We start from the raw sequence: 24,734 nt of genomic DNA, 5'->3' as shown, positions 1-24,734 counted from the left end.
TTTATTTTGACGTAGTCCCAATAGTTTATTTTTGCTTTTATTTCCCTTGCCTCAAGAGACATTATCTAGAAATATGTTGATACATCCCATGTTGGAGAGATAGCTATCTGTGCTCTCTATAAGGATTTTTATGATTTCAGGTCTCACTGTTAGGTCTGTAATCAATTTTGAGTTTATTCTTGTGTATGGTGAAAGAAAATGGTCCAATTTCATTCTTTTTCACGTTGCTGTCCAGTTTTCCCAACACCATTTGTTGAAGAGTTATTTTTCCATTGTATATTCATTCCTCCTTTGTTGAAGATTAATTGACCATATAATGGGTTTATTTCTGGGTTTTCTTTTCTATTCCATTGATCTGTGCATCTATTTTTATGCTAGTACCATACAGTTTTAATTGCTACCACTTTGTAATGTAACTTGAGATATGGAATTTTGATATCTCCAATTTTGCTTTTCTTTTTCAAGATTGGTTTGGCTATTTGGGGTCTTTTGTGGTTCCATACAAATTTTAGGATTGTTTGGGAGCGCCTGGGTGGCTCAATTGGTTAAGTGTCTGACTCTTGATTTTGGCTCAGGTCACAAGACCTCAGGGTTATGGGATCGAGCCCTGCATTGGGCCCTGCACTCAGCACAGAGTTTGCCTGGGATTCTCTCTCCCTCTCCCTCTTCCTCTCCCCCAACTTGCACACACACACTCTCTCTCTAAAATAAATAAATAAAATCTTCAAAAAGATTTAAGATTGTTTGTTCTAGTTCTGTGAAAAATGCTGTTGGTATTTTGATAGGGATTGCACTAAATTTGTAGATTGCTTTGGCTAGTATAGACATTTTAACGATATTTGTTCTTCCAACCCATGAACATGGAATGTCTTTCCATTTCTTGGCATCATCTTGAATTTCTTTTATCAGTGTTTTATAGCTTTTAGAGTAGGTCTTTCACCTCCTTGGTTAAGTTTGTTCCTAGGTATTTAATTGTTGTTGATGCCATTGTAAATGGGATTGTTTTCTTAATTTCTCTTTGTGTTGCTTCATTATTAGTGTGTAGGAATGCAACAGATTTCTGTACGTTGATTTTGTATCCTGTGGACTTTAGTGAATTCATTTATCAGTTCTAGTAGTTTTTTGGTGGAGTCTTTTGGGTTTTCTATACAGAGTATCATGTCATCTGCAAATAATGAGAGTTTTACTTCTTCCTCACCAATTTGGGTGCCTTTTATTTCTTTATGTTGTCTAATTGCTGTTGCTAGGACTTCTAGTACTATATTGAATAAAAGTGGTGAGAGTGGACATCCTTGTCTTGTTTGTGACCTTAGGGTAAAAGCTCTTGGTTTTTCACCATTGAGTATGGTGTTGGGCTATGGGCTTTTAACATAAGGCCTTTATTATGTTAAGATATATTTCCTCTAGACCTACTCTGCAGAGGGTTGTTTTTATTTTATTTTTTTTTATCATGAATGGATGTTGTACCTCATCAAATGCTTTTTCTGCATCTATTGAAATGGTCATATGGTTTTTATCCTTTCTCTTATTGATGTGATGTATCACGTTGATTGTTTTGTGAATATTGAACCACGCTTGCATCCCAGGAATAAATCCTATTTAGTCATGTTCTTTGATTTTTTTAAATATATTGTTGGATTCTGTTTGCTCATTTTTTGTTGAGGATTTTTGCATCTATATCCATGAGAGATACTTGCCTGTAGTTCCCACTTTTGTGGCATCTTTATCTGGTTTTGGTATCAGGATGATACTGGCCTCATAGAGTGAATTTGAAAGTTTTCCTTCCTCTTATATTTTTTAGAATAGTTTGAGAATAAGTATTAACACTTCTTTAAATGTTTGGTAGAATTCACCTGTGAAACTGCCTAGTCCTGGACTTTTGTTTGTTGGAAGTTTTTTTGATTACTGATTCAATTTCTTTGCTGGCAGTTGGTCTGTTCAAATTTTCTATTTCTTCCTGCTTCATTTTTGGGAGGTTATAATGTTTTTCGGAATTTGTCCATTTCTTCTAAGTTGTCCAATTTTTGGCATATAGGTTTTAATAATTTTCTGTTACAATTGTTTATATTCCTTTTGCTGGGTTTGGGTTTTGTTTGTTCTTTTTTCTATCTCCTTTATGGGTAAGTTTAGGTTGTTTGAGATTTTTCTTGCTTCCTGACGTAGGCCTGTATTCCTATAAACTTCCCTCTTAGAACCACTTTTGCTGTATCCCAAAGATTTTGGACCATTGTGTTTTCATTTTTATTTGTTTCTGTGTAAATTTCAGTTTCTTTGATTTCTTAGTTGACCCATTCATTGTTTAGTAGCATGTTATTCAACCTCCATGTGTTTGTGCTCTTTCCAGATTTTTTCTTGTGGTTGATTTCTAGTTTCATAAAATTGTAGTCAGAAAAGATGCATGATATCACTTTGATATTGTTCTTTAATTTGTTGAGACTTGTTTTGTGTCCTAATATGCGATCTCTTCTGGAGAATGTTCCGTATGCAATTGAAAAGAATGCGTATTCTGCTGTTTTAGGATTGAATGTTCTGAATATGTCTGTTAAATCCATCTGGTCCAGTGTGTCATTCAAAGCCACTGTTTCCTTGTTGATTTTCTGTTTGGATGATCTGTCCATCAGTGTAAGTGGGGTGTTAAAGTCCCTTACTATTATTGTATTACTATTGATTATTTCTTTTTGTTTGTTATTAACTGTTTTATGTCTTTCAGTGTTCTAAATAGGGCTGTGTTTTAAGATAATGCTCAGCAGAAGACATAACAAAATTGATTGCCCTACCTACATTATTTTACATTACTGTGAAAAATGTGTGTGTGTAAATAAATATATCTATATATATATCTACATATATATATAATCTGTGGGAAGGTACCATTTTGATTTATGTATTTGATTCCCAATGCATTAACAGGTGTTGAGTAATAAAAATACGAAATTCTTCATCCCATATAGAAAGGTCCTGATTTATTTGTTTTAGCAATGCAACAAGAATGCCCAGTTCTCATCTTGGACTCTTTTTATGCCTCAACTCTGGAATTGCAAAAGATTCAACCAGATAATTTTATGTGACTGTATCATTTTATACATTGTTTATAAAATACGTATTTGTACAAATACTGTTTTTTATAACAGGAATTACTGAACATCTTTAAAAAAAATTTGATAGCAAGTCACTGTGCTGGTAACTGAATACAGAAATTAATGAGATGTACTCATAGTCTAATATGAAAAACAGATGTAATAGTACATTCTAATACCATCAAAAATATATTTTTTTAAGATTTTATTTATTTATTTGACAGAGAAAGAGACACAGCAAGAGAGGGAACATAAGCAGGGGGAGTGGGAGAGGGAGAAGCAGGCTTCCTGCAGAGCAGGGAGCCCGATGTGGGGCTCGATCCCAGAACCCCGGGATCATGACCTGAGCTAAAGGCAGACACTTAACAACTGAGCCACCCAGGCGCCACTCATCAAAAATATTTTATCATTTATATATATTAAGTGCTCAGAGAGCAGTTACTCCTGCCTGGGGGAGTAGGGATGTCAAAGAAAGCTTCACACATAAGGGAACAAGTATTCCAGTTTAAATTTTAAAATTTGGAGCACCTAGGTGGCTCAGTCATTAAGTGTCTGCCTTCAGCTCAGGTCTATGGTCCCAGGGTCCTGGGATCGAGCCCCGCATCAGGCTCCCTGCTCGGCGGGAAACCTGCTTCTCCCTCTCCCACTCTCCCTGCTTGTGTTCCCTGTTTTGCTGTCTTTCTTTCTGTCAAATAAATAAAATCTTTAAAAATAAATAAGTAAATAAATAAATTTTAAAATTTAATTAATTTTTAATTTAATTTTTATTGAGCTATAATTGATATATTACATTATATATTAGTGTTTCTGTGTAGTGATTTAATATTTGTATGTATTCCAAAATGATCACCACAATAAGTCTAGTTAACATCCATCACCAGTTAGTTTTAAAGGATGAGTAGGCTGTCTTTAAAAATAAAAATTGGGAGGGAAATGGAGGAGGGCATTCTAGGCTGAATAAAGGTCTCAGAGGCCAAGAGTCTCTAGAGTGTTACTCAGAATCATGAGAATGTAGTTGGAGCCAGAGTTATCTGAAATCAGATAAGGTGTTTTTTTTTTTTTAATAACAGCTTTATTGAGTTGCAATTCACATACCATGAAATTTACCCTTTTAAAGTGTACAATTCAGTGGTTTTTAGTGTATTCAGAGTTGTTGTGCTACCCTTACTACTAAGTTTAGAACATTTTCATCACCCAAAAAGAAACTCCATACTCATTAAACAGCCACTGCTCATTCCCCCTTCCTTCCAGGCCTGGCAACCACTACTGTACTTTCTGTCTCCATGGATTTGCCTATTCTGGACATGTCATGTAAATGAAATCAAATGATATTTGGCCTTTTGTGTCTGCTGTTTTTAACTTAGCATGATATTTTCAAGGCTCATCCATGTTGTAGCAAGATAATTCTTTTTTCATTAAAGAAAGAAAAGTTTTGATGCTATTAAACAATCCCCTATCCTTTAACACCTGTGGTCTATCTCCCCAAATATAGACCCTTTATAAAAGAAGAATGCAAAGCTCATCCTACTAGAGACTACAAATCCCTTTCTTTTCATAGAAAGGAGCACAGGAATAATGGATTGGAAGATATATTCAAGACAGAATCACCTAGATTTAGTGAGATTGATTAATGCAACCAAATTTTTTGCACCCACCTTTCTGCCATCATCAAATAGCCCCAGATGATTGATTGCCATTATTTTAGTCTAGGTTACTAGTGTAATCATAGTGCTGTTGAGATTGAGATTAACAGACAAATCACCAGGTTGGTTTCTGTTGGAGAAGGGGTTGAGATGCAGGATGAAGAGTGGGGACTGGAAGTGTGGTGATGGGGGGGAAGGGAGGGATGGACAGCCCAGACTTATAAAGATGAATTTATTTGATGTAATGGTGATTTTGAGGTAGTGGAATAAATGAATGGAAATGACTGAATGGTATTAGAGATAGGATGGTAATAGAGCTGGGAGGAAAAGAGGAAGACTGGTAGATTGACTTAGTAGGTAAAGAAAATTATCCTGTTTCATTGAGTGCAGTGAGGAGAAGCTGTAGAGGTAGGATGCAATAAAAAAAAATATTTAAATGAGGAATGTGTGTGGTAGATTAACTTTATCTTGAGTTGTAGCTTAAAAATTTAAATACTCCCCTCATAAATGTTTTTGCTAATGTTGTGTTTCCTAAAGAAGGCACTAAGAAAGAGATCCATGTCTGTAGTCTGTAGCCCATCTAGCTGCCAAATTATAGTTATATTCTACCTATGAAGTATTAGAAGGCCCCATGGTGGAAAGCCCCTCCCCCCCCCACCAACTCCGCTTTTTGCCCTCTTAAAATGTTGCTATCCGAATAAGGAATTTTGCATGAAAGTTCTGATCTTTACTTTCAAGAGCCATTTTGAGAATGAGTTTAGATACTTGGAGATTGACCCGAGTTCTCTTTTGTTCATCCCTATTTATCCCAGTTGGAACAAAAGGAAATGGCCTTAAAGTTGATGAAGCACAAAATGTCCAAGTCATGAAGCTGTTGAAGTGCTCACCAAATAGTTTTAAAACTGCTGAATTTCATTGAAGAAAGGCTTAGTGTAAATCAGACACACAAATGACCTAGCCATCTTTTCATAAAATTTGCTGTGACTTATCTTCTTAGGGTTATTTTTCATCAAGTACCTGTTCACGTGTACTGAGTTAGTTCCAACTGTGGGTTCGACATTGTGCTGTGGGAAATGCCAGATAATTTTCAAACCCCATGTAAGTAGAGAGAAAAGACTGATTCATTCATAAGAGAGGTAATAAAGCAAGCTATATCCTTGAGAAATTCAAACAACAAAATTTCATACCCCAATTCCCCTGAAATTCTCATTTTCGAAGGTTTGCAAGTTCCGTGACTCCAGGATTACTTTTAGGCTATGTTTTCCTCCCTCGCCTTGACTATATCATCAGTATTTGATGCTGTGTCATGCAGTTATGATTTCAGGATTGCAGTTACAGCACTTCATTAATAGAATTTGCATCTTTGTCAAGCATTTGCTAAGCAGAACTTTTTTCCTGCAGAATCAGAGCTTAACGAATGATTGTTAAAAAATAAAGTTTAAAGCCAATGATAACATAAGGTGTAAAATCATGAACAGCCTGGCAGAGATAAAAAAGGCTGAGCTGAAGGGTTGATTCTGAATTAAAACTCAGGTTCTGACTCATCTACTACAAAATTCAGAATTCTAGAAAATAAAGTGCCCATTTCTCTCATAGCAGGAAAGTCATATGAAAAACATTATAGTCATGTGATATGACTTCATTGGCATGACAATTTACTATTCAGCAAAGTAAATAACACAATTAACAAGGGTTTCTGCTGGGCCTTTTGCACTTACACTGAGTTTTTGGCCTCTCCCGCTCACAGATGGTTTTAATTTGGTTCCTGTGGAATATTTTTGTTTTGTTTTGTTTTGTATTTAACAACAGTCAGATATTTATGTACAGCTTCATCAAGAGCCTCTGATGACAAATATGCCTTTGGAGGCCAGTAGAAGCTGTGGGAAACCCCCGTGTCAGCACTTAGACCTGTTTCCAGTGGAGAGGAATCACTGGAGACTGACCTAGCCTGCTCGTGAATCCAGTTCGCTTTTCCCACAGCCCTCTGCTAGCCCACTTCCAGCCTGAACTGGCCGGTCCTCAGACTGTATCCTGCCTTGATTTTTCCTTATGAAGCAATCCCTCGAGACACAGCCTTGGCCTTCTCCCCTAATTGAAGAGGAAAGGCAGAAACAGCAGGCAGAAAGCCATTTAATTCTTCGATTGGAAACAAGAGCCTGGTTTTTGAAACAAGGCTTGGCAGTATCCCTTCAGAACTCACTTTATAAAATGAATCCCTTTTATTTGCTGTCAGAGTTATCTACATAGATTTGAGATGTTTAAATAAGTTGGTGTTGGGGAAAAATCCAATTGGAGGATAAACAATGAAGTTTGGTCGGAGCCTCCACCCTTCTGAAGAGCTGTCTTGGATGGTATAATCTCCTTAGAGGTCTATGGGAGAGAGAAGAGAATCATAAATACTAAAAGCAGAGTTAAAACAGCAAATATTAAGAATAAGAACATGGGAACTACATCCTTCTTAAATTTTAGTCCTTGTTCTGCTCGTGTTCTCCTGAGTACTTGGATGAATAACTCGAAAATTTTGTACATCAACTTCCCCACTTAAAGGGATTGGGTGCCTGGGTGGCTCAGTCGTTAAGCGTCTGCCTTCGGCTCCGGTCATGATCTAGGGTCCTGGGATCAAGCCCCACATCCGTTCCCTGCTCGGCGGGAAGCCTGCTTCTCCCTCTCCCACTCCCACTCCCCCTGCTTGTGTTCCCTCTCTCGCTGTCTCTCTCTCTGTCAAATAAATAAATAAAATCTTTAAAAAATTAAAATAAAATAAATAAAAAATAAAATAAAGGGATTGAACCATATGTAAAATCCTTTTTAGCTCTAATAATCCAGTGGTGTGTTTCATATATAGCTGGTACATTTTATACATTTTATAACCATTCTCTGGTATCTGTCCCATCTGGGTTGTCATTGCTAGAGACATTTTTTGTTGCATTTTTTAGAGATTAAGATCTACTTTGAGCCATAAAATAACATGTCTCATGCTTTATATTGATTGGTATGTATAGCCGTGTATATAAATTCAATATGGTGTAAGCCGCCTAATAACTTACCTCATTGCAGTCTTGATGCCCTGAACTTTTGGCTTCTTTATAAACTAAAGTCTCCCCACACCATAATCGAGTGTGTTCCTTAAATCTGCGACTTGCAACCTCTTTGTATAGCTTCCAAAGATGAACTCCAAACCCTTTAAGTAATGCCAACATTTTTAGGATGTTGAATGTATAAAATCCAAGGATTTCCTTTAAAAATAAACCATATTACACTATAACACTCATAGAGTGAATGAGTAGCCTGAACCCTGGCCTAGTCAGAAGGCCTGAGTCCATATCGCAGCTCCAGCAAGTAGCCAAGACTGCCGCTTTTCAGCCGACTGCATTGTGCAGGGCAAGACCATGTGTAGCAGCCCTGTGTGAGACCTTGGGTCATTTGCCTAACTTCATTGAGTTTCATCTTCATTTGTAGAATGGGATCAATAATTCCTACTCCTCACAACTACTATAAGCATTAAACAAGAAAGTACCTAACAAAAGGAAAGATAGACAAATTGGAGTACATCAAAATTTAAAATTCTGTGCTTTAAATGGTTTTTTGCAAGTCCTATATCTGATATGGAACTGGCATCCAGAATATATTGGAAATTCTTGCAACTCAGTAATAAAAAGACATAAACCCAATTAAAAACTGGACAATGGATTTAAATAGACATGTCTCAAAAGAGGATATACCCATGTCCAATAAGTACATGAAAAGATGTTCAACATCCTTAGCCATCAGGGAAATGAAAATCAAAACCACAGAGATACCACTTTATACCTACTGGGGTGGCTAGTATCAAAAAGACAATAACAAGTGTTGCCAAGGATGTGGAGAAATTGGAACCCTCATACATTGCTGGCGGGAATGTAAAATGGTGCAGCCACTTTGGAAAACAGTCTTGTAGTTCCTCAAAAAGTTAAACATAGAGTTACCATGTGGCTCAGCAATTCCACCCTAAGGTATATAACCCAGAGAAATGAAAACATACATTCATAGAAAAACATGTACACTGATGTTCATAACATTGTTTATTTATAATAGCCCCAAAGTAGAAACAACCCAGAGGTCCAGCTATGTAATGGATCGATAAAACGTGGGTGTTAGACTGGAAAATACTGGAATATTATTTGACAGTAAAAAAGGAAAGAACTGCTGACACATACCATAACACAGATGAACCTGCTAAGTGAAAGAAGCCAGTCACCAAAGGCTACATATTACAGGATTTCATTTATATGAAATGTCCAGAATTAAAAAATCTATACAGACAGAAAGTAAGCTAGAGGTTGCCAGGAGTGGGGGTAGGGGTTGGGGCGAAATGAGGAACGACTACATACGGTAAGGGTCTCTTCTGGAGGTGATGAAATGTTCTAATCTTAGATTGTGGTGATGTGTGCACAGCTGTGCCTCTACAGCAACCACTGAGTTGTGCACTTTTTTTAAAAATCTTTTTTTTTTTTTTTTTAAGATTTTATTTATTTATTTGAGAGAGAGAGAATGAGAGACAGAGAGCATGAGAGGGAGGAGGGTCAGAGGGAGAAGCAGACTCCCTGCCGAGCAGGGAGCCCGATGCGGGACTCGATCCAGGACTCCAGGATCATGACCTGAGCTGAAGGCAGTCGCTTAACCAACTGAGCCACCCAGGCGCCCTGAGTTGTGCACTTTAAATGGGTGAATTGGGGCGCCTGGGTGGTTCAGTTGGTTAAGCATCTGCCTTCGGCTCGGGTCATGATCCCAGGGCCCTGGGATTAAGCCCCGTGTTGGGCTCCTTGCTCAGTGGGGAGCCTGCTTCTCCCTCTCCTTGCTTGTGTGCGCGTGCTCTCTCTCTCTGGCAAATAAATACATGAAATCTTAAAAAAAAATAAATGGATGAATTGTATGGTATGTGGATTATATCTCAATAAAGGTGTTTAACCAAAGAGAAAAGAAAGACAGCATGGAGCCCCAGTGCACATAGCTGGGACTCTGTGTGCTTCCTTCTTTCCTTTTCTCTCTCCGGCTTTTTTTTTTTTTAAAGATTTTATTTATTTATTTGAGAGAGAGAGACACAGTGAGAGAGGGAACACGAGCAGGGGGAGTGGGAGAGGGAGAAGCAGGCTTCCTGCGGAGCAGGGAGCCCGATGCGGGGCTCGATCCCAGGACCCTGGGATCATGACCTGAGCCGAAGGCAGACGCTTAACCGGCTGAGCCACCCAGGCGCCCCTCTCTCTCTGGCTTTTAAGGGCAGCATTGATTTTCTGTTTTGACAGGCTGTCAGAGCATGTTAGCTTACTCTTTGTAGAAATGAACTTTGTCTAGATGTGATAGTGATTTTTTTTTCCATTTTCATTGTGCCTCAGTGTTCCAAGCCTTAGTCGCTGCTCATCTCCTCTCACCCTGTCTTGCTCTATGGCTAGCACATCCGCACAACACATCACAAACACACTCACACACCTTCTCTTTTCCGGAACCATTTGAAATCAAGTCTCACATACAGTGACCCCTCACCTCTAAATTTTTAGTATGAATCACCTAAGAATACAAATACTCTTTTTATATAGGCAGAATACCATTATTGTTACAGAATAATGAACAATCATTCCATCATGGCATCTAAAATCCAGTATGTATTCCTACTTTCCCAGTAGTTCACAAAATTTTAAAAGCACCTCTTAAACCATTGTTTGCTTTTTCCTCAAGTTTGTAACTGTATATTTAAAAGGTTTTTTAAAAAATAAAAATTAGCACCAGTCACTTGGTATAGAAACTTGATCTTACCTCTTAGCACTTAACACCCTGATTTCTAAATGGGGAGAGACAGTTATCCTATTAGGCAGCATACCCCAGAGTTTCTGCCACTCTAGGCAGGCCTCTTCCAGGTGAGGTACCTCCAGGTATCACATTGGCATCCTAGCCTGATTGAGACAGCCTTCATAGCCAACCAGCCCTGAGCTGTGCGTTCCTGTTCATCCTCCCGTGGGGGTGCCCAGTGCCTGAGGCTTTTGAGGAGGTAGGATGGGACTGTGAAGCCTATTTTTGGTATTTTGTAAAGCCAAACAGAAATAAAACATTTAAGACATGAGGTTATGTTGATCTATCAAGTTGGTTTTTCTGAATTCTGTTGTCTCAGAGTGGAATGGAATGCCAGTTAGCCTGATCCAGTCAGAAGTTCTTACTGACCGTTATATATGCCTTTGAATTATAAAAACAGTTACACAAAGTAGTGCATTTTGTTGGGTGGGAGCGGTTTTTCAAGATGTAGTCTGAGGCAGAGAAAGTAGGGGCTAGGAAGAGGAGGGCCACTGGCCAGGGCACCACTGGCCCTGACTTCCTGACTGTATCAGCAATAGAGGGTCCTGGGGAGATGTTCCCGCAGTTTGCCCTGTGACCATTATTCCAGGGGCCGTATTTTTACAGCTGACCCTTCTCATTTGCAAACGTAACAGCTGCTATGTTGAATTTGGGGGGTTTCCATGTTTTGATACTGTAAAATTAAATTGACTCTTGGTTCTGAAATCTTAGTCTTGATCCTTCTTGCTTTGCCATTAGCTGTGGGAGAACAAGGAGGGAAGGGATGTGAGATATTCTAAGGTGTACATTGTTTTTAAATTAAATATTGTTCGTGTTTAATCGTGGCTTCTGTCAATTAACAAATGTTGACCCCTTGTCAAGTTCATGGAGGTGTGGAGATTCAAAGAGGTACACACCAGGTCTTCAGGAGGCTGACATGGCACAGTTAGGGTGGTAGAACAGAGGAGTAACCAAGGCTGCAGGGCAGTAAGTGTGCACAGAGAGCTGGACACACAGCACAGTAAGTCCTGCAGGATTTCAGGAGCATAGGATGCAGACAGGGCTCCAGGAAAGAGTTGGATTTGAACTGGTCCTTGAAGGTTGCCACTCCAAGTGTAGGAGAAAAGGAGAGAAGGCATTCCAGAATGGGCCACGGCATGGGAGCATCTGAGATCACACAGCAACTAATGCTGATACCAGTCTTATGAGGTGGATCTTACATTTTACAGCTCAGAGAAGTGTGCTGATATATGCTAAGTTGACCGGACACTGTTAAACTTAACTGTGCTCAGTGTTATTCTACATCTTGGGGTTTACAATATGCTTCGTGTGCCTGAGAACAGACAGGAAGATATGGATGTGTTCTGCTTTACAGAGAGTGCCTCTGCTTTCAGATTGAACAGTTTCAAAGAGCAGTTTTGCTTTTTGTCTGTTTCCTTCCAACTGCATTCTTGAATAGCGTGGTTTCTTTCACTGTTCCATCCTGGAGCCTGGTCGGCCAGCCTCACTGTGCTTTCTTATTCTTGAACTGTCTTTAAGAACAGACTGGCATCTTAAAATCCATGGGAATGAGGTTTTACTCATTCATGATTCCATCTCCAGACTTAACCAATGAGAAAAGGGCAGATAAGAGACAACTTGTTTCTTCTTTTACTTTTTTCTAATTTGTAGAGAGAAATTAAGAGCTTGCCCCCATTTGTCTTTATTCAGCCATCTGGTTAAAAAAAAAAAATCAGTGCTAAATTAGAAATATTTAGATCTTATTGTTGGAAGACAAAATCATTGAGTTTCTAATTACCAGTACAGTAAACTGCTGTGGATTGGTTTATTTTTAATTTTGCTACTAAACTTAAGGTATAATGGATTAAATGGGATAATACCTACCCCCACCAAGTTGCTGTTATAGTGTGCTTTGAAATCTTAGAAGTATAATATAAGCATCAATTCTTGTAAGGCTAAATGCAAATGAACCAAATGGAAAACTGCCATAGTTTTTTTAAATAAATTTTTTTCTTGAGACACCATAGGCCTTTGAACATAAATGTCTTGAATTAAACTTTAAATAATCATTAACCCTTAAAATAATTTGTATTAACTGGATCTTGAGTGTCAAAGACATTAGCAAGAGATAGTTTTGTTGTAGAAGAACCTATAGAAAACTACTTGATTCTAGTCCAGGTATAAGAATACACATTAACTTTCAAATAAATCTTTGTAGAACCTCCTAATATGAAACAGTTGCAACTTCTCAGTTAATCATGATCTTTAAAAGAATATTCTTACCTATTCTGAAATTAACTCTTCAAAAGGATAGCTGAATAGCTTTGTCTCTCGCATGCCCCCATGTGTTCTCTGCAGTTCTGTCATGCGTACTTCTGTTCCATTGCCCTGTCCTCTCCCCACTCAAGACTTGGTCAAGCTCATCCTTCTGGTCAAGTCCTGTTTCCTTCTCCATGGGGTCTGCCTGGTATTCCTGTTGGCCCTTCTAAAGTACCAACCTCCTTTGAGAAATGGTTTCTTTTTTTTTTTTTTTAAGATTTTATTTATTTGACAGAGAGAGAGATAGCGAGAGTAGGAACACAAGCAGGGGGAGTGGGAGAGGGAGAAGCAGGCTTCCTGCCGAGCAGGGAGCCCGATGTGGGACTCGATCCCGGGACCCCAGGATCATGACCTGAGCCGAAGGCAGACGCTTAACGACTGAGCCACCCAGGCGCCCGAGAAATGGTTTCTAACTGTCTTCTTCCCACCGAGGCTGGGGTACACATGAGATTCTATAAATGAAAGTCCGAAAGAACCATGTACATTTGGGGCAGTTTGTATTATTACGTGTGAGCAAAGGAATGACTTGATCCAAACAATGCTTTAGGAAAATGAAATTGGCAAAGATCGAGATTTCTCCCCTGCTTTTTTCTTTTATATCTTAATATTTTTTTTAAAAATTTTATTTATTTATTTGATAGAGAGCACAAGCAGAGGGAGCAGCAGAGGGAGAGGAAGAAGCAGGCTCCCCGCTGAGCAGGGAGCCTGAGTCAGGGCTCCATCCCAGGACCCTGGGATCATGACCTGAGCCGAGGGCAGACGCTTAACTGATTGAGCCACCCAGGCGCCCCTATATCTTAATATTTTCAAATGAGCTATCACATAAGCCAGAAGAAAGCATTAAACATTATGTATACAAAAGAATGATTATCATATTCACATCCAGTCAAAAAATAAAACGTTCCCTTTCACCCCTCTCATGTTTGGCTTCCTGGATCACAACCCTCGAGGTAAATGCCCTTCCTACTCTTGTGATAGTTATTTCCTGGCTTTACTTGACAGCTTCAGTTGGGTGTATGAATGATATAATTTACTTTGCCTGACTTTGAACTTTTATATAAGGAAGTAAGCCCCATATGATCTTCTGTGTCTTGCTTCTTTTGCTCACCATTGTGAAGGTTACCCATGTTGTTGTGTGCAGCTGAAGTTTGTTCCTTTTCATTGCTGTATAGTATTCTATAGTTTACATATGCTGTAGTTTGCCCATTCTACTGTAGATGGATACCTGTAGTCCTTCCAATTTGGACTATAATAGAGTGTAGGTCAGAGCATTCTTTTATATATATATATATCTCCTGGACTACATATGCAACATTTCTCTAGGTCAGTGTCTCTCAGCCTTTTTTCTTTTATTACCTCTCCTAAGGAGAAAACTTAATTAATTTTAAACTAAAAATTATAAATTCAAATTAAATTAATTAATCCTAAAGAGTAGGATTTTGTTGGGTAGAGTTGAGCTTTGGAAGGCTACAAGCCATTGTGATAGTCAAGATTTTTTCACTTATCAAAAATCAAATTTTGCGGGGCGCCTGGGTGGCTCAGTTGGTTAAGCGACTGCCTTCGGCTCAGGTCATGATCCTGGAGTCCCTGGATCGAGTCCCGCATCGGGCTCCCTGCTCCAAGCAGGGAGCCTGCTTCTCCCTCTGACCCTCCCCCCTCTCATGTGCTCTCTCTATCATTCTCTCTCTCTCTCAAATAAATAAATAAAATCTTTAAAAAAAAAAAAATCAAATTTTGTTCTTTTGTGGGAATAATATTACCCCTATTGAAAATGCACTTTCTAGGTTATATAACTAAGGTCAGAATTGTTGGGTCGTGGAAAATGTGAATCTTCAACATTTTTAGATCATGGCAAACTGTCTTTCAGTACCAATTAAATTGTACCAATTTAAGTCATTACTAGTAGTATATGGGAGTTTCTGTGGCCACATATCCTTGCCAAAATCCTGGTACTGTCATATTTAAAATTTTTTGCCAATCTGTTAGATGTATAACAATATGACATTATGCTTTTTTAAAAATTTGTAGTTTCCTAATCATCAGTGAGGTTAAACAGCTTAGGTTTATTACTTATTTGGATTCCTCTTGCCTGATGGTTTATTTCTCTATTTTAACTCTAAAAATTCTTGTATGTTCCACTTAATGTAGCCCCTGTTAAAACACAATAGGATGGCCTAGTTATTCACTTGAAAAATACAGTGAAGCCCAGAGAACTGTGTTCTAATCCCAACGAACTATTTGTCTTAGAGTCCCATATCTCTGCAACTTAGTGTCCTCATATACTAAATAAAGGTATTGACTGGGTTAGAGGGGTGGTTCTCAACCCTGGCTGCCTATTCGAATTGTCATTTCAAAAATATCGATGTTTAAAGCATACCTCTACTAGAAAGTCTGATTCAGTTGGATTAGAGATTTCTATATCCCTTCCAACTTAACATTCCATGATATTGATAAAATAGTCTTTGAATCATCTTCCTTGTGTGTTCCCTAAATTAGGTATGCCCGGGGACTATTTCTCTGTCGAACTGTAATCTCTTTTTGTAAATGAGTTATAAAGAGGAAGAAACTTGGGGCACCTGGGTGGCTTAGTCAGTTGAGCATCTGACTCTTGGTTTCAGCTCAGGTCATGATCTCAGGGTTGTGAGATTGAGCCCTGCATTAGGCTCTGCACTCAGCGCGGAGTCTGCTTGAGATTCTTTCTCTCTCTCTCCCTCCTGCTAGTGTTTTCTTAAATAAATAAATAAATAAATCTTTAAAAAAAAAAAAAGGAGGAAACTCCTTAATTTGGTCCACAAAAGGAAAGGTAGTGTCAGTGTTCAAAAAAAAAATTTTGTAGCTGATTTACTTACAACACTAATATGGTTTTCTCTTGTTGATACCTGTCATAACAAAATACACATCCAAAGACAATGCTAAGAAATCATAAATGAGCCTTTGAAAGAATGAGGTATATGTCAGCTTATGGTGTCTGGGCCGAATACAGCCTCATAAAGCTGAACTCATGAATTCCTGACTTTTGGTTTTGTTTTTTTTTTTTTTAAAGATTTTATTTATTTATTTATTTGAGAGAGAGAGAGAGAAACAGCATGAGAGGGGAGAGGGTCAGAGGGAGAAGCAGGCTCCCCGCTGAGCCAGGAGCCCGATGTGGGACTCGATCCCAGGACTCCGGGATCATGACCTGAGCCGAAGGCAGTCGCTTAACCAACTGAGCCACCCAGGCGCCCCCCTGACTTTTGGTTTTTTGATATAAGATTCTATCCCATTGCCAGAAACCAGACTTTCACTTCCAGTCAGACAAGGGGCTGCTCAGGCCTAGAACCAAGGCACGAAGCGAACCAGCTGTGCTCCAGGAAGAGTGGGTCAAAACCACTGCTCTCCTGGAGTGCGCGTGGGTCAGTGGGTGTTAGGGCTACGGAGGGGTACTGCAAGAGGGCATTGTACCATTCCATGTACCTCCGTGTGTCTTCAAAAGTCCCCCAGATGAGAAGTTTTTTAAGAAACCCCTCTCCTGGTGTCCAGTCAGCTATGTTTTCTTGTGCCCATCTGCCTCTAATAACATGTGATTGTATGTGATCAATATCTGACACTTGTGTGGCACTTGTATTTTCCAGAGTGTTTACTTGCATTTACTCAGTTGGTTATCATAGCAGTCATTTTCAGAGAAACGCCTTTGGTAGCCATCTAGACCCAGGTTATGATGGCAGAAACCAAAAGCTCAAATTGGCTTTAACATATATGAAGAATGTATAGCTAAGCCATGGAATCTTGGCTCCAGGGACTCTACATAGAGGGGTTTAATGTCACAACCATCTTTCTCTTTATTGCCCCCCTTTGTTGGCACTGTTTTCTCTCTCTGCAAACAGGTTCTTTCTTTCCCATTTAGCAAAAAACAAAGCCTCAGGCAGTTCCAAAATCTCATTCTTCCTTTAGGAGTATCTTCTCCGGTGGCTCCAGAAGGGAAACCCTGGGACACAGACTGTGACTGACCTGGCCTGAGTCATATATATGCCTTCTCTGGACCACTTGCAGTAGACAGGGATGGGCTGCCGTGACTGGCCAGCTTGGGCCACAGGCAGGGTGTGGGGATTGGCAGCCTCCCTCAGAACCATGTGGTTAGTTAGGGTGAGAGCAGCATTGTCCCCTCCAAAGGAGGGGCTAGTCCCCAGATTTGCCCCCCAAGCTTGACTTACTCTGCTTTCTGAATTTACCTCATCTTCTCACCTAACCACCGGTACCCCTAAGCACTCTTTATTCATTGAGCCCTTAACAAACTAGCTGCTCAGTCTCCCTCACAACCAGCCTTCAAAGGGAGAAAGAATTTTCTCCCAGATCGAAGCATAGGGGTTCTCCCTTTCTCTCTAGTACACAAATGTCTAATTCTAGGTTCACACTCAGCTATTCCTTCTCCCAAGCTCCCACACAGCATGGTAAGGCCACACCTCCTAGGGTGGGGAAGGGTCATGCTCTGGTTGCCTCTGCCAACCAAGTGGGGACAGGGGAGCTGTGGACAGGGGCCAGTGTGCCACTTCATCTTTCAGTCCAGATGTTGATGGTCAGTAACAGTGTCACTGCCTCAAGATATGGGCCTTTAGTCTCCTCTGCAGTCTAAAAAATTACTTACCATGCTGCAACTTGTTGATAAACCCAGATCTGTAATTAGGAACATAAATGACACAATACAGGCTTCGCACAAATGAACAGTTGTGGGGTATTATGGGCCCCTGTGGATTATTTGACTGAAGCAAAGGAGGGGGGAAAGCTGGTTGCTGTTGAACAAATTGCTACCAGATGTAGATTTCAATAAACACCACACTGTTGTTCCTTTGCCCGAAGGTGCTATGAATTTCTTGAGGCAACAGAGCAATCAGTAAACTGGTGACTGTTCCAACATGAATGGAGCCTCCTGGTGTTCCCTGGTCCTGAGTGTTTGTCCACAAAATGCAAGGCAGACCCAGGGGCCTCTCTCCCCTACCTGAAGTTTTATAGGTGAGTGATGTTCTTAAAATGCAGCAACCAGATCCTGTGGAACCTAAAAGAAGCCCGGAACTATGGTTGGAATGTCACAAAAAGAACCCATCAGTGTGGGGAGAGGGGGATGCTTTAAGAGAATAAGGATCAGTGGTTTTTCTTACAGATGTTACTTGTAATAGCCATGGGATGAACCTGCCTCAATCAATAAATATGTGAGAGCCTACCCATGCCATATGATGAAGAAAGCCCATTTTCTTCTCTTCCCTGAACTTACAGTTGAGAGGCGGAAGGGCATTCAAGCGGTAGTTAAAAATAAAAACTAGCCTTCAGTGTCCTGCCAGGGAGTCCTGTGTGAACTTGCAACATGGAAGCAGCTTGTCCACCTTCACCAGCTGTTGCCATGGGCCGGCCAGCACATGAGCCTGAGCATTTGAGACTGGAAGGTCCCAGAGCCATCAAGCTACTTTGCTATACCTTGAAGGGAATAGAAAGGGGGGAGAGAGAGAGATGAAGGAGATTGAGAGATGGAGGGAGAGAGAATGTGATTGATTTTAGTTTAGTATACTAACTAGCTTGTCATGTTCCATAGAATAGAGTGATTTCCCTGAGCCTTCTCTTGGTTATGGCTCTTTAATAAAAAGTTAAGCACCAAATGTATGGTTGGCCTAAATCCAACATATATGTCTGCATCACTGTGTGGTTCTCTGATCCTCTCTTTTCAGTTAGATGTTCAGCTTTTTGAGGACAAGGACCACCTTGCCCCCTTATCGTTTTTGACTAACAGCTGCTTTGCACATAAGGTATACATGGGTTGAATGCCGCCCCCAAAAAAGGAAGTTTTACATGAACAACACATCAGCTACTGAGATAGCGTTTTTGTTTTGAATTGTATGTAGGAGGTTGAGGGGCAGAGGATCTAATTGGAAGTCCTGGGCTTGAATTAAGTTTGTATTTGGCCCTCAGTTGACAAATCTCTGCCTCCACTTGAACTCTGGGGGGCTCTCCCTCTCACAGGGTGGTCTGTCTTCTTTGGACAGTGATGATATGATGGCTAACTTCTGAGAACTTACTGTGTTCCAGATATCATACTAAGCATTTATTTGGATTATCTCATTTAATCTTCACAACCACTTTATTTTACAGAGGAGGAAATTGAGATGCATACAGCTAAGTTGTCTAAGTTCACGTAGCTAGTAAGTGTCGGAGCCAAGTAGTTTGGCTCCAGAGCCTGTGTTCTTAACTACTGCTTTTTTGGGCCTGCCTATAGCTAGTTGTATTCCTCTTATAAATGGCAGACCTTTGTATGTTTGGCCATGCCTCCCAAACTTCTGTTCTCCAGATTTGTGCTTTGATAAATCATCATGGTCTATGGGTCCTACCTTTTCAAGTCAGAAACTGGGTTTTGCCAGAGCATGAAGACTCTCAGGGTTTAATTCCCAACAGCTAAACTCATAAGAGTTTGATATATAAGTGAGGCTGTTTAATTTGTTCTGTCTGCCACTCCCCATATGTACCTGGCGAGACGGTGATCACAAGATTTCATGATCAATGGAGCTGTGATACCCCAAGTACAGCAGGGATCTGCTTTCCAGTGAGATCACCTCGCTAATTTCTGGACAGCAGCAGAGACATTAACAAATTCTTGCACGAATTCTGAGACTTTTTCAAAATCCACATGGACCCTGTTACCATCTATGAACTATCTTCTAGAGTTATGTAGGTTGTAGCTTTCTTAATTAAAATAGATCTCCAGATATCACTCCTTTGTCACTTTGATTGAAGATGGAAATTCCCAATCTCTTCAACTGCTTTTCTACAGTCTCTTCAGATGACTAACTTCCACACATGGCTAATGTCCTCCAGGGCATATTATTTCTGCAGGGCTAACCTTATTTTCAAGATGTGCAGAGAGACCTCAGTATATCGCCCCCCCTCGGATATGCTAACTACGGTCATTATCACACAGGAAATTCCCAGATACCTTACTGGAAACTTGAGAAAAATATTCCTTTGGTGGGGGTGGGGGGGAGAGTGTGTGTGTGTGTGTGTGTCTGTGTGAGTGTGTATTTTAATTCCAGTATGGTTAACATACAGTGTAATACGAATTTCAGGTGTAAAACATAGTGATTCAACACTTCCATACATCACCTGGTGCTCATCACCACAAGCGCACTCCTTAATCCCCATCACCTATTTAACTCATCTTCCACCCACCACCCCTCTGCTAACCATCAGTTTGTTCTCTACTCCTTGATTTCAGTGGAAAGAAAAAGGCAAGCTGGGTGCATTTAAAAATAACCCCAAACGTCTGAGTCTGCTAAAGACCAAATCTTTTGAAAAGGGCAGGTCAGGTACAGGTGCTTGATCAAATAGGAGTAAGGATAGACATTTGTAGGCCCAATCAGCACGTGAGATGGAGCACTGGGTACCATCTACCCAGTAGAGTTGAACCCAAAGGGAAGTGATGGGCCTTTTGGCCTGAGTATCCCACTGGTACAAAGGGCCTCTGCCAGCTAATATGCATGTGGCTGTTAATGCCCAAGAGGAAACACTGTAGAGTTCGGCACTCAGCAATTGTTGAACCGTGAGTAACTGGAAGGCAGGCACTGGATTTTAGTTAAGTCTGTGATTCCAGCACCTGGTGTGAGAGCTGTACATAGAAAATGCAATAAAGGGTCTTTTAAAAAAAAAATAAATGATATTCAATTTATATAAAATATCCAGAATAGGCAAATCTGTAGAGACATAAAGTAGATTGATAGTTGCCAGGAGCTGGTGGTGGTGGTGGGTTAAGGGGAGGGGGGAAAGTTGAGGGAAAATAAAGGAATAATTGCTAATAGGTACTAGGTTTCTTTTGGAGATGATGAAATGTCTTGGAATTCTATCGTGATGATGGTTGCACAACTCTAAATATACTAAAGTCACTGAATGGCACACTTTAAATGGGCGAATTTTATGTTATGTGAATTATAGCTCAATAAATTTCATTTAAAAATGAATGGGAAGGTGAAACTCATAAAAAAAAAAATGCCCACTAGACATCAAGCAGACTATGGTAGGGAAAAGACTAGGGGCATTCTGAAAAGCAAATTAACTTACGCTAATTTGATCTACTAGAGTCCTTTGGAGTTAGCCCTTGAGGACTGGAGAATCAGTTAACTAGTTTACATTTACATAACCAGTTAACTAGTTTACACAGGCTTGATACCCATAATAAAGAGCATTTTAAAGTTGAGTCACCTTAGGGTAGAGAATTTGTTAAGATTGGGGGACTGAGGTTTACCAGGTAAAGTCAAAGAGCTGAACACTTTATTAGAACAGCAAGTATTACAGATATTAGTGTTTAGACCCATTCTGTTTAGTATTTTTTATGCACAGTCAATCTCCAAGTTACCAATAATATTCCACAGTTCACCAGCATTCAATAAGCACCTACTCTGTGCCAGTTGGCAAACCAAGGGAGGCCCAGTTCTTGCATGCTGGAAGTGCATAGTCTCCTGGGCTCCCGCAGGCCCAGTTCCAGTCCGGTAGGGGATAGGCCCACTGACTGCCCAACTGAGCAATCTGGGAAACCCAGAGAGGATATTGCAAACAGCCCCTCCTTTCTTACCAAGCATGGAGTATCTGCAGCGATTTCCACCATGCTTAGAGAGCCACAATCCGATGAGAACATTCACTGTACAGTAGAAGGAGGGGTGGTCACTTCGATGTTGAGGGGGCTGAGAGGTCTGTGGATTCCCGGGGAGAGCAGAGGGAGTCATGGACCTTCTTGCCATGGGGCCTGAGCACTGGATGTCCTTGAAATGCAGAAAGTCCTGTCCACAAACTTTATTAACTTTTTTTCCACCTAAAAACAAGCCAAGAAGTTTCATAGTAATCCAGAATCATCTTCACAAAAGATAATACAAGAAAACTCAGGGATAAAAAGATATGCTTGCTAAAAAAGACAATTTCCCAGCTTCAGCTGGTCCTTGGAGCCAACAAAAGCAAAGCCTCATCAGTATTTAATGAGAGAGAGGGAACAGCTAGAAAGGGGTGGAGAAGTAGACAGAAGGAGGCTATTTAAAAGGCCCTAAAGTGCTGCAGCTGTTTTGGCTAATTTTTCTCATTTCAGTGATGTTCCAAGCTCTTTGTCTTCTCTGTGGGGCGAATTCATTTGTGTCTCTCGTGAGTCATCCTGCCCACAAATAATCTCTCTTGGAGTAGCCCTTATGAAAACAGACAATTCACATTGCATTGTGTGAACTGGCAGTTGTATGTCCCTTCCCTGGGTGGGCTGCATTGCGTCTTCTCTGCCTGCATCCACACATGTCAGGACTTCTAAGGTCTAGCATACCCTCAGTATGCTCAGTGACAGGAGGGCACAGAAGGAGACATCTGGACTCCCCGACTGAGTCAGGCAGGGAAGGCTACAGACAGCAGGCCCTGGTCAGCTGACTGCTCCCTCCTAAAGGTTTCTAGATCTCATAGATGTAACTTTCCCAACAAGAGTTTTAGGGTATGGAAAAGTAAACATCAAAGGAAATTCCGTGTAAGTAAACATTACTGTCATTCCAACCTGGATCTTGCAAATTGAGCTTTTCCTTTTAAGATAGTATTTTCTTTACTATCTGGCCTGCAAATCTGACCAAACAGCATTTTTCTTTAAGATTTCCATAGGGAAACACGGAGCTCTTCAGAGACTACAATGGATGTCTGTTGTTTGCTGCTTAGCAAAATTTACTTTTCCCTAATGATCACGTTGGTTTTATTCTGAGAGACCATCTAGGACATTACTTTCATCCCATGTGCTTTTCTGGTGGAGTTGGCTCCACCCTTGGCTCAGGGTTGGAGTGTGTAATTGTGGCCCAGGTCAGTCAGTACATCATATTTCCCTGGCCGTGATGATTGGTGCAGAACTGGGCATCTGACCCAGTCATGACCAATGAGATCTACTGAGCCTTTGGCTTAGGAGCTGGGGTCAGGGCTTGGAGCTTTGCCAGTGTGAGCTCTGGGCTGGGGCAGCTCTCTAGCGATTATGAGTGGAGAGCCAATTTGAGCATGGAGACCACACATGGAAGAGAGCTGAATCTAACTGAGGAGGGAAAGGGCGAGGACAAGGATGGTCATGGTGTTATCCTCTAATCAGCCAAGCTGCCCTGAAGGTACCATTATCCTGGTCTTTCCAGGCATGTGAGCCAAAAAGTTCGGGTTCGACTTGAGTTAATCAGGGTCAAGTTTGCTGTCCCTTGCATGAGTTTTAACTCATTCAGGGGCAGTGTTTCACTCATACCCAACATCTAGCAGAGTGCCTGCATGTAGAAGAAGTTCAGTATTTGTTTATGCACAAATTTTCTTTCAGTTGAACAGTTATTGAACACTTATGAGGAACAAATGTATTATTCTGGATCCTATAGGGCTGCACTGTCCAATATGGCAGCCACAGGCCACATGTGGCTCTTTAAATTTAAGTTAATGAAAATTAAACAAAATAATAAAAACTCCAGTTCCTAAATTACACCATCTACAAGGCAAGTGTTCAATGCTTCTTTCTTGGACAGTGCAGATACAGAACATTTCTATCATTGCAGAAAGTTCTATTGGACAGCGCTACTGTAGGGAATACAAACATACATAAGACTCAGACCATAATTCCAGGAAGCTGTATTTTTGCAGATGTTTGTTTTGAAATGATCAATAGCCCAACATATAGAACAATAGTCTGGCTTACTGAAAGGAGTGATTTATGAAAAGTCAGCTTTCTCTCATGTATAATGATTTATGTATAAATTCTAATGTCATGGTTTAATGAAAAAAATTACCATATGGAGCCACACATTATACAAAGTGAGGTGTGCATAAACGTTCTTTCAGGCAAGAGGAACTAGCATTTCCTAGACCTGGAAACTGAAGATACTTAAAATGCCTTGTTGACTTTTGGAGCCTTTTCAGGAAATAAGTCATTGATTTTTAAGTGGAACATCATTCAAGTAGTAAAGTCCTAAAATTTCTCACAGAATTCATTCCTTCTCTTAACCCAGTAAGACTTGCATGTGCCAAACAATAATGATGGCGATACTAAAATAGCCTGGACCAGAGAAATCAGTTTCTGGCAAGTGGCTCCCAGACACCTAGTGATCCTCTTCTGCCCTTTGATGTCCCACATCCAGCTCTTCACCATCCCTTTCCTCAGAGTAGGGTGTCTGAAGCAGATTCTGACTTCGGCAAGACTCATTTTGAAGAGAAATGGAAACAGCCTCCCAGCAGTTCCTTACCCCAGTGGCATCCGTTTCTCCTGACAGCTATAGGAGAGGCTGACAGAAGTTGTCAGCGTGCTGCTCCTTGTTGACCTAGAAGCCAGCAACATTCACAGAGCTGAATGGATTCTGCCCTCACCAGGGGCTGGTATCCACCCCTCTGATTTCACCCATGCTGACACCAACTATATTTTCTTTTTTTTTAAGATTTATTTATTTATTTTAGAGAGAGCAGCAGGGAGGGGGAGAGGGAGAGGGAGAGAGAATCTTAAGCAGACTCTGTGCTGAGCGCAGAACCCAACACGGGGCTCAGTCTCACAACCCTGACATCAGGACCTGAGCCAAAACCAAGCGTCAGATGCTTAACTGACTGTGCCACCCAGGCATCCCACAACTATATTTTCAGCCTCATGTCCCCGGTTCCCCCACTGAAGGCTCCCACCTTAACCAAACTGGTTTACTTAAAGTCCAGAGCATCTCTGTCCTTTTGGCTTGTACTGTGTTCCTATCCATCCACCCCGCTTTCAGTTAAGGATTTCTCCTCAAAACGTAAATACCTCTTTTCAAACCATCTAAGCCAGAAACTCTTTATCCCTCCTTTGAGCCTATACACATTGTGTGTACTACTGTCTTTTTTAATAGAAGCTTTATTGAGATGTAATTCACATATCCTGTGATTCACCCAT

At 40.5% G+C, this 24,734-nt stretch overlaps 1 protein-coding gene across 4 annotated transcripts in view; it reads left to right on the top strand.

Moving 5' to 3' along the window:
* Positions 1–24,734, top strand: part of ATG7 (autophagy related 7) — a 231,778-nt gene that overhangs the window by 117,262 nt on the left and 89,782 nt on the right. The window contains exon 19 of one of the 4 annotated variants that reach the window (XM_034997758.1): positions 17,675–19,457. The exons of the other annotated variants lie outside the window; for them this stretch is intronic. Coding sequence (XP_034853649.1) covers positions 17,675–17,683 — 9 coding nt within the window. The 3' untranslated portion in view covers positions 17,684–19,457. Of the gene's footprint in view, positions 1–17,674; positions 19,458–24,734 lie in introns of those variants that run through there. 4 annotated transcript variants of the gene reach the window in all.

Source organism: Mirounga leonina, unplaced genomic scaffold (genome assembly GCF_011800145.1).
Source record: "Mirounga leonina isolate KUSES-001 unplaced genomic scaffold, KU_Mleo_1.0 Mir_94, whole genome shotgun sequence".
NCBI lineage: Eukaryota > Metazoa > Chordata > Mammalia > Carnivora > Phocidae > Mirounga > Mirounga leonina.
This window is presented reverse-complemented; position numbering and strand designations above follow the sequence as displayed.